Below are 10,987 nucleotides of genomic sequence, written 5' to 3' on the forward strand. Positions count from 1 at the left end.
TGTACACGTAAAAACTAAATGGATATGAATTTTTTTTTTATTTATAAAGTGTTTCATCTCAAAACAAATTTAAAGCAAATATTATATTAAAGCAGGGACGTAGCTAGCTCAAATAGGTTACGAATCTGCATAAAATTAAATCATATGAAATGACGCGGGAAACGTCCTAACAGGAAAACAGCAATTTAAAATACCTTTAATTTTATTGAATTTAATAGGAAAATATGAGTTTATGTTAACTCTTTAAAATAAAATGTTGAAGTGTGAGTGATAACTGTATGCAAGGCATTTTATTTTACTCCTGACCCCCTATGACTCTTTATGTGTTACCGCTTGTGTAAACCCATAAAAAATTCTTTGAAAATAAGTAAAAAAAATTTAAAATTTAACTCAAAAACATTTGTATTAGTTTCAAAATCTAACATTTATAATCAATGGAAGCATCATTAAATTATGCAAATTTTTGTAACACAAAATTGTTTGATTTCGATTTTTGAAGAAAAAGCTACAGCTTCCATTAGAATCAGTTTTGCAATGCAGCTTTTTGACAAATTAAATCTTTAATGCGCTTATTGTATACATTTTAGATGTATTTAATTCGTTTTATTTTTACGACACTAAAAATGCTAGAGAGTACATACATTTTGAAATTATTTCTCAGGAGTGCATAAATAAGTTTAAATTAATACTTAAAGCTAAGAAACCAGAGTCTTTTCAAGCTTAAATAAAAGCAGATTTCCAGAAACGTACCAAGCTAAGTGCCTGTACCAAAGTAATAAAAAATACTGAGTATAAGAAGTAAATTTTAGAACATAGTAACAACTTAAATAAAAAAAATTCAAACTCTATAAATTAGTAACCAATAAAAATTGTACATTAACAAGCTTATACTTTGAAAATAACTCATTTAAAACTTTCTATTTCCATCAAATAGTGAATAAGTTATATTGTACTAAAAGAAAAAAACTACAAACAATGATGATTTGTTTAAATTAAGACTCAAGACTAAATATGTTTTTCTTAATATATATTTTTTAATACAAGTAAAAATTATTTGACCGTTAAGTAAGTAAACACTTATATATTTATGAAATTTTAGAGTTTTTAGCTTAGAGTTCGATTTTTCATGAGTAGCGGACCAGAGGTTTTTGTTTGACACGTAAAATAAAATATACTTACCCATATACGAAATATTGAAAGCAATTGAAAAGACTAATGTTTTTTCGTTGAACAAAGTACAAACTATTCAAGTTTTTAGTTTTTAATATTTTGCTTTAAATGACTTGATTAAAATCTTTCAATTTAACTGGATTAAGTTATATTTAAGTTACAGGAAGCTTAATAGATCCAACTTGTTTTTATATAACAGCTATAAATACACATACCTTATATTGATACAAAAATGTTTTTACCTATGTTTAAGCTTTGTATCAAACGAATAATAGTTTTTAAATTCTATTTAGTAGTTTAAAAATTGTGTTTCTTGTCAATAACCTTTACTAAAAAAAAGAAAACAAAAACAGCTGTTGCAGCTTTTTAGTAGTCGTAAAATTTATCGTTAAAAATAGACTAAAATAAATAGAATATTGTTAAAAAAAATTTTTATGTTAAACTCTTCTAAGTGTAAGATGTATCGTAAGGCTAATTTTGAAAATAATGCTTAACATTTCGAATATATTTTAGAATAAAATAGATTTAAGTTACATATTATAAACGATTCTGCGCTAAAGTTTCAAGCTAAAATAAATTTTATATTTAGCATATTTGTAAATAATTTGCATGCAAACTGTTTAGTTTTAAAAATTATATCTTTTCTTAGATACGTTAATTGATGCTTGTTCAAACTATTGGTTTTTAAATAAAAAAATTCAAGATCAATCTGGAATCCTTCATTTATTTTACGGTATACTATCAAAATCCACCCGCGTTTAAAATCCCCCCGATCAAAATCCACCTGTGTTCAAAACCCACCCGATTTTTTGTTTCTTTATTGATTTGTATACTTTTTTCATTTTTTTAAAATTTCTTTTTATTTTTCATTATCACTTTTACCCCTAACCCTTAACCCCTACCTTGATCGGTAAGCGGTTACCGAATTTGACTGGGTGGATTTTAATCGCGGGTGGATTTTGAACGTGCCACTATTTTATATTATTGTTTTACGGTCAAAAACGTGCTTACCTGAAAAACTAGAAGTTTTTATTTGTGTTTGTTATACTACTATTTTTTTAAATGGTTTATTTTTAAGACTTTGAAGTTTTTCTGACCACATGATGTTATTGGGTGTACGACAATTCAAACTCCCTCAATTCAAATTTCGAAAGTTCAAATTTATACTTTGTTTACTACCACATATGTATACTGTAAAAAACAATATAAAAAGTTATACGCAACATCTTTATACATATTTCAAAAAATTGAACAAACTATTCTTAATTTATCTGTTTTATCAAACTCAAAATTTTCCAAATAGTTTATTTTTTATAGTATTTTGAATTATACTTTATAGAACTTAAATTAGTCCTACAATGCAAAGTGGTACTTAATAATTAAACTCAAACTAAAAAAAAAACTTTTAGTATAGTAGTTAGTAGTCTTGATCGTGTTAAAAACTAAAGAAACTTTCCTTTTAAATAACGAATAGGAACTTTTAAATCTTCACAGAAAAGAATAATTTAATTATGCGTTCTTCGTAAATATAAAATTAATAAAAAATTAATAGTTTCAACCAGTTAATTTGAAAATTAATTGTTTTTATTTATTTATAAACTTAAAATACTTTATTTTAGAATATATAACAAAGTTCTAAATTAAAGTTTAAGAAAATTTATTATATTTCAATTGTTTTTTAAGCTAGTGAGTTTAAATGTATAGAAAACTTACATAAGTATTTTCACATTACTTTTTTGGAAATATGAATTTAAATATTCGTTAGTATTTTAGTAAAAAGTCATAAAAAAACTAGTAAAAAATAGAAATAATTTATCCAAAACAACTTCTTGTTAGATATATATTTCATGGATTTATAAATAAGTTTAAAATCGAATTAACTATTTTTACTCATAGAATGATCGTTACTAGCTACTATGAAGTTATTAGTTTGAGTAGAAATGTTTATTTTGTAAATAAGAACAGTTTTAGAAACAGCAATTTTTTGCTTCTTAAGTTTTTTAGCGAATTCAACTAGTTTATTTCTTGAAAACTAAGTTTTATCAAAAATTAAGTGTTAGAGTGAAAGTAAAAGTACAAAAGTAGTATGTGACAACATAGAAAACTTTAATTTGGAAATATGCAACTATAATTGATACAAATTGTTTTCTGTAATGAAATAAAATTGATTTGAAATTTATTTCAATTTTAACAAAGACATTTTAAAAATTATCAAAAAGAAAGGATTTGTATACAAACTGTATTACACTTGATAAAATCCATTTTCTGTTATATTTATTTAACTTATGATTTACATTTTAACAAAAACTATTACATTTAATGGTTTAGTATTCGTATAACTACTTAAAAGAATCAAACAGTATTTTTTGCAGTTTTGATTTTGATGTTTAAACCAATTTGTAATAAAATAAAACTTTTTCTTTAAATATGTTATAAGTTTTGTCTTACACTAGTACGTGAAGATAAAGGCAGAAAAAAGCTTTTGAAACAAAACTATTTTTTAATTTATGAATCTTTAAATTCCCCTTTATTTAATAAAGTATGACATTATATAATGAGGTTATAGTAAAATGATTACTCTTTGCTTGTTATTGTTTTTAAGTTTGTTTTTCATTCGTAAGATATAAAATGTAAGTGGAACGAAGATAATAACTTGTTATTAGTATAGTTTCTTTCATTTGTACGTGTTTTCAGTATTTTACTATACTGAGACAGTAGTTAAAGTGGATCTATAGTTAAAATAATCAAATTATTTATAAAACATTTATACTTAAAACTTTGAAGTTCGTTTTCTATTATTTATTGAAGGTTTCTATTATTTATTGTTAAAAAACTATAAAATAAATTTTAGTGATGCAACATAAATTTGTATATTTTTATTTTATTTTGAACAACTTCTTAACAAAAAGTTTTGGTAAAGTTTCATATAAAGTAAAAATACTTAGAAGCTATTCATTTTTGTAATTTCTTAAAAAAAAATTTCAACTTATGTAAACTTCATACTATAGCTTAAAAATAGAAAATTAATTAAAAACAGCTTTAAAATTTAGGCTTATTGGAAAGTAACTTGGCACGCATTGAGTGGCTTATAACTTGGAAAATAAACTTTAGCTGACCTTTTATGGAGTATTTATTCTTAAAAATATACTGAAAATATCTTACTAACAAATATCTTATCTAAAAACTAGTTAACTTATATAAAAAAATGTTTGATTTCTAAATAATTAAGCAAATAAGAAGTGCACCTTATAAAAAACATAACGATAGATTAATTGTTTATTTAACCAAAAAATATTAAATTTTATAAATACGTCAGTTTCGTTTGAAACAAACTCTTTTTTTTCTTTTTTTCACCTAAAATGGTTTCTTTCCTAGGTTAACTTTTGACCTTAATTTAAGATAATTACCTTACAGAAGTATTTCTCTTAAATTCAAGTTCAAACAGCTTGAGCTTCTGTTCTACGAATTAGGGCATCAACGTATATGACAAATTAATTACTGAAACACGTTGCAACATGTATTAATTATTGAAATTTTTCCCGCTAAAAGCTGTCAGTGGCAATTTAAATCGCCAAAGATGCTGGAAATTGCAACAACAGTTCTGGAAACGGTTAATTATTCATGCGACAAAAAATAACGCGTTTCTTGGGAAAAGTTTAATAAAATAAACGAAAAAAAGTATGTGTGTTATGTAAAAAGGCAACAGTTGTCGTTAAAACGAGAAACACCAGCTTTATACTTATTTGATTAATGTTGAATGTTACACATTATTTTTAAGTATTTATTTTTGATTAGTTTTGATTTGTAAAAAAAAAAGTTTAAAAGTAATTATAAAATATTAAATTATTATTTAAACAAAAAGTATAAAACACAATTTATGCCGGTTCCATAGTATAAAAAGTTTCATATTTTAGAAATTGTTGAGGATATTTAACAAACTATTGTTAACAAAATTTAAACGTATTTAAACTAAAATATAAACACACTGTTTCATTAAATATATTAGTAATTTAATTAAACAATTACTACATACTGATTTGTAGTTTATAGTTTGTAAACAAATTAATCATGTTATGCACAAATAAAACTAACAATCTTTATTTAGAAAATTTATGATTGTCTTTTAAATTCGTTATTAAATTTTCAAAAGTATTTTAACAGAAAAGTTGTGCTTAATTAAATTAACTATAAATTAACGCATATTACAGCTTGTATTTAAAATCCCCTAGTCTAAGAAATAACGCAAGTCCTGACAGCCTTTACTGCTCCCGACGCCTCTAGTGACAGTGACCGGGCGGTTTCCATGGCAAGCAGCCTCCTGAAAAGTTGGTCCACATTATAATTGTCCCTGGCCGACGTCTCAATGAAGCCGCAACCCCATCTTGTGGACGTCTCCTGTCCCTCTTCAGGTGTCACTTCCCTGAGATTTAGGTCTGATTCGTCACCTACCAGGTCTGTTTTGTTGCCCACTAGGTAGATTGGTATGTTGGTCAGTGTGCCTCGTTCTTTCAACATCTGTTATGATAATTTGTTCAGAACTTAATTAGTATTTTAGGTTAAAGTAAAAACCTGATATATCACTTTATTTAGATTAATTTATTTTTTTCCTTCTGATAAGTTTTATGTTTTTGTGGGACGAAGTTGTGTTTATGCCTTTAGTAAAAAAATGGTCATAAAAAAACTGAGGCATAATGACGTCACAGTTATGACTAATTTAATAAATCATAGCGCATGTAGTACTCTTTTCAGTTTTGCTTTTTTGAAAGCAACTCGCTTAGAAAGTGTTAAAAAACTAAAACAGGACTATCAGTTAAAAACTTGTCTACAACTTTAAAAGTACTCTTTACGTAAAAAAAATATATTGTTTGCATCATTTACCATATTTAAATAAGTTATTTTTAATTTTTTGTAATAGGGTGTTAATGTCATGTGAGTTCTAAGATAGCTTAATAAACATTTTAATCTTGCAGTTTCAATTTTTACAAACAAACAATCTCATACTTTGCTGGCAACTTAAAAAGGCTAGCTTTTATATCTTGTTGATTCAGATTTTAAGATGCCAAATTTTTGTAAAAAGTTTTAAAGTTTTTACTACTATTTTTGTTTGATGAAAGGTTCAAATTTGAAAAAAAAACAGTACTTTAATTTTTGTATACTTGGTTTTGTATTGTACATCCTCAATAATATAGTAATAATGATAATACAATAAATTATTATTAAGAAAGCATAAATGATACATACTTGATTGTAAATGAAGTTGATTTTTTCAAAGGATTTTCTGCTGGCAACTGAATACACAAGTAGAAATGCGTTGCCTCTTGTAATTGAAAGACTTCTCATTGCAGGAAAATCGTGTGTTCCGCTCGTATCAGTTATTAGGAGAGTGCAAACATTTCTGCCACAACTAATCACCTGTAAGCAATATTGTGGCGTAAAATTTTAAAAGAGTAAAACACAATGATATCACAATTATGCAATGGCCGGCAAAAAAAATATTTGTAACTATTTTAAACTTAAGGTGTCACTAAGTTTTAATGAAAAACCCGTAAAAACGTACAACACTCTTTGTAAAAAAATTTCAAGTTCTGCTTTCAGGAGATATATAACATTAAAACGTTAATTATTACAATTTTAAGGTTTAAAAATATTTACTGCTACGTGTCCAACGTCATAATGCTGCTTTACCGATAAAAGTGGTTTCTAATTTCTTGTTGTAGTAAATGAAACTTCTTTTAGTTTTCTTTTATAATATCTTATTAAGATTGCGATATTTTATACCAAAGTTTTACTATAACATACTACTGAAGTGCACGATTAAAACAACGTTCTCACTAAAAAACAAACTTATTTGTTTTACAAACTCTTTAAATTGCAAATATATTGTCGTATTCTAGCTTTTTAGGAGTTTATTAAAAATTAATAATTAATTCCACCTGTTTACAGTAGAAAACAAAGTTTAATTTTCTTAAAACAAAAAATGATGGATTACTTGACAACGCTGACCTTTAAAAATTGAGGTTTTCGTGCTTTTAAAGACAATTGTAATTAGTTAACATTAGTCTCCATCTCATGATGTTTCTTTTTTCATATGAAACGTTTTTTTCTAGTAATTTTATTGGTTAAACTCGTTTGTGTTTTGTACCGTGTAGAAAAAGCAGTTTTGTTTAGGAAAGATAACACTTTTGGTTTATGGCTCAAAACATGGCATGGGTTTTGATGCATTTTATAATTAAAAATCAAATTGCTGCTAAAGCTTTTGTTAACAAGACAAAAAATTCATTTTTTTAACATATGTTTATATACTAAACACCAATAAACAAATATTGATGTAAAAGTAATTTAAAATTACCCTGCTTTTCAATATGGTGAACAAATTAAATTTTAATGCATAGACAACCAGTTTTGATATAATTTTATTGTAAAAAAAAACATATTTATGTTACTCTTCATAAGTTAATTTAGTTATTTCAATAAAAAAGACAACTAGATAATGAATATTTGGCTTTTACTCAGGAAGAATTTTGTAAATCATTAATTAATCAAGCTTATAACAGTTACTGTTTTTGTTCACTTTCAATTGTTTTATTTGTCAATTAGACAGCTTTAATAAACGTGAATAAAGTTATTAATAGTATACAAATAAAATTATCGGCATAAGCTTTAAAAGTAACTGATTTACACATAACTTTACCTATACAAATATTAAAACAATTTTATTTCAAAGTCTTTTTTTTATTACAAAGTAACTTAAACAAAGTTTTTTTTTTTGAATTTTCGTCAATTCATATTAAAATAGTTTTCTCATTTAAAACAAATTTCAATTCTACTTCGAACCAATGGATTTTCTTAATTTGATTTTCCTATCTGACGCTTTATTGAACGTCAAGTCGAAACGAATCTAGATTTAATTCCGAAGAAAAAAACAATTTAGTTTAAACGTGCATAATGCAATTTATTTTCTCGCAAAAGTTTGACAGCAAATAGAGTTTCTGCGAAATTCAGGGAGTTTCAGCCACCGGGGAATTAAGCATTGCGATTTTAAAACTTACTGTGGAGAGTTTTTCAGATTCTAAAGATAAAAATGCTTTTGAAGTAGACCTTTTTAAATTATCAGATGTTTGTAAAGCGTAAAGTAAACTTTTTGAAACTGTTGACATTTTGTGAGTTAAGCTTTTGAATTATTCATTCGCGAAAATAGGTGAGGTCAAATTCTTTTCATTTGCACCAAAAAAAGGGTTACAAAAGAAATATCAAATTATCTCACAGAAAAATTTTGTACTAAATATTAATAATTGATTTGCGTTTCTTAAAATTTCGTTTTGACTGGTTTAGCTTTAAATTTTTTAATTTAATTATAGTTTAATAAAGTATTACAAAAATTCAAAACAATGTTAGTTTTGCAGTGTAAATTTAACGTAAAAACTTAATATTTTGTGCTAATACTACGTTTCTCAGAAATTCTTGCAAACTTTTAGCATTTTTTATCTGCTTATTAAGTTCAGATGATCCTAGTTTACATAATTAGTAAACTATGAACATTTGTTTTTAGTTTTTGGCACTTAAATTCAAATATGGTATTTATTCAAGTTAGAAATGTAATAAATTTCGTTTTTTATAGCACTTAAACTTTGAACTTAGTAATAAAAAACTAAAACCACTGTTTTGTGCTGATTATTTTTGTAGAGTTTTGATACAAAATTTAAGCTACGTAGAATAAAATTTTTTTTTTTATGTTTAGAAGTTAAACATTATAAATAAATGTCTTAAAAATTAAAAATAAGTATATCAAATGATAAATTGAATCTGCTTACTTTACTTAAAATCATAGCATTTATATAGTGAGGTTTAGTGATGAGTATGAAAAGAAAATATTGGCAAAAAATGATTAAATAGATATTATATTATATGATTCATTACTATACATAGAACCTTTTGCTTTTGCTATGTAGAAAAATCAAGTAAAAACTTAAAATAAAAACAGTTTGATGAGTGTTATGTGTTGTAAAAAAAAAGTTACATAGTTTTTAGAAATATATCTTGAAACAAATCATATGAAAATTAAAGATGACAAATTACACATATTTACGTCACACAACAAACATATTTAGTATAACAATCATAATAAACACATACATCCAAAACTAACATGTGTGTACGTGTCTTCGATTGTTTTGACGTAGCTCTCCCTGAAAGTGTTTCTGAGGAACCGCCACACGAGGGCGCTCTTTCCGACTCCCCCGTCCCCGAACAACACGACCCGGTACTCGGAAGTTTCTATCTGATGAGTTGACAGCCTCCTCTCCATGATCTGTTCTGACGGTGGAGCAAGACCTTTCTTCTTGTTCAGTTTCTTAAGAACAAATAAATAAATGTTGTTCAGCAAGAACTATTGTAGGGTACTTTTTTTTAAATATTTTTTTGTTTCTAGCTATTATGTGTTTTATTTCTGTTGTTATCTCGTTTATTAGTAGTTTTTTTTTATATAGCACATTTATGTAATACATATATGTGCTACATTAATAATTTTCTAACGAACTTGACAAGAACATCATTTAAAAATAGTCACATGTCTTGTTAATTTTATTAATAACGTTTTCAGTACTTATATTTTTTAGAATTATTTAAGTAGGTAACTATAAGTCTTTCTCAAAACTAAATCATTTCTTAAAAAGGTTTTAAGTTTTCTTATGGTTTTATTTGGAACTGTGCAAGTGTTGCTTTCAATGAGCAGTAATATAAACATGGTCACACGTACATTAAAGTTACAACTACAAAAAAAGACTAAAAAAACCTACTAAACCAATTTAAAAATTGTACTTTTCATTAAAATACCTTATCATAAGTGCAACCGTCTGGTAAGGATTGCCTTCTGCTGATGAATGACGGAATCCTGCTCAATAGTTCTTTTCTGAAGCTTTTTGGTCTTTTCATTTGGTAGTTGTCTTCAATCTTATTCATATCAGAAACAATTAATCTGCCGTTTTAAACATTCTGCAGATAATATATTTAGTCAATTAATATTGTGCACTACTTTTATTTGTTTTTAAATTCATTTAAATTTTATTTAAACTTTATTTCTCTTTCATTACGCTAAATTTTTATTATAACAACTAACGTTTAGAAAGCGTAAATAAACTATGGAGAATAAAAAAGTGAAAAAATACAATAAAGTAAAAAAGTTTAATTAAAATTTTGCCAATAAAAAAAAGTTATGACAATTAAATTATACCATTCTTCAAACAAAATAAGTTTACCTTGTTTTTATTTAACTTTTAAAGCAGAGAAAATAAAGATAAGTAGTATATTTAAACCTCGTCTTAATACAAGTTCAAGCTTTAACACACGTGAAAGAATACAAACATTTTTTTTCCGTTACAAAACATAAGCGTTAGTGATTTTAAACAAGTCACTACAAAACTATTTTTGTTCAGAAGCCACTGCTGTTTTGTAGAAAAACACAAAAGAAAACAACTTTAATCTGATTACGAAGTCTTGTGGGAATTTTTCGCTAAACTCTGTCTCGGGCTTGTTTTAAAAATCTTAAATTGAATTTTTTTAAGTTAAAAAAAATCACTTTTGAAAGTGAGGTTTTTTACTATTAAAGTTGAAAAAAAAAATTTAGCCTCAGATGAGGCTGTCTAAGTTCAAATATAAAATTGATTTGATGTTTTGAAAACTAAACAACACAAAATAACATTTTTGTTTTGCAAACTCAAAATAAGAAAAAAGAAGAAAATTGATGATTAATAATAATATTTTAATATATGTTTATTAATATATAAGTTATTAATAATATATGATTATAGTAATTTTGGTT

The 10,987-nt window shown here is 25.4% G+C and overlaps 1 protein-coding gene across 1 annotated transcript; it reads right to left on the bottom strand.

The window, feature by feature from the left end:
* Positions 1–5,098: 5,098 nt before the first annotated feature.
* Positions 5,099–10,155, bottom strand: LOC145840823 (GTP-binding protein Di-Ras1-like). Its single transcript, XM_082948162.1, has 4 exons — positions 10,003–10,155; positions 9,317–9,520; positions 6,412–6,582; positions 5,099–5,685 (listed from the first exon to the last, which is right to left on the bottom strand). Exons 1-4 carry the CDS (start codon positions 10,126–10,128, stop codon positions 5,401–5,403), a joined length of 786 nt encoding a protein of 261 aa, XP_082804288.1. The 5' UTR covers positions 10,129–10,155; the 3' UTR covers positions 5,099–5,400.
* Positions 10,156–10,987: the final 832 nt, after the last annotated feature.

This window comes from Thalia democratica, chromosome 7 (assembly GCF_965202585.1).
Source record: "Thalia democratica chromosome 7, ktThaDemo2.hap1.1, whole genome shotgun sequence".
In the NCBI taxonomy this organism is placed as follows: domain Eukaryota; kingdom Metazoa; phylum Chordata; class Thaliacea; order Salpida; family Salpidae; genus Thalia; species Thalia democratica.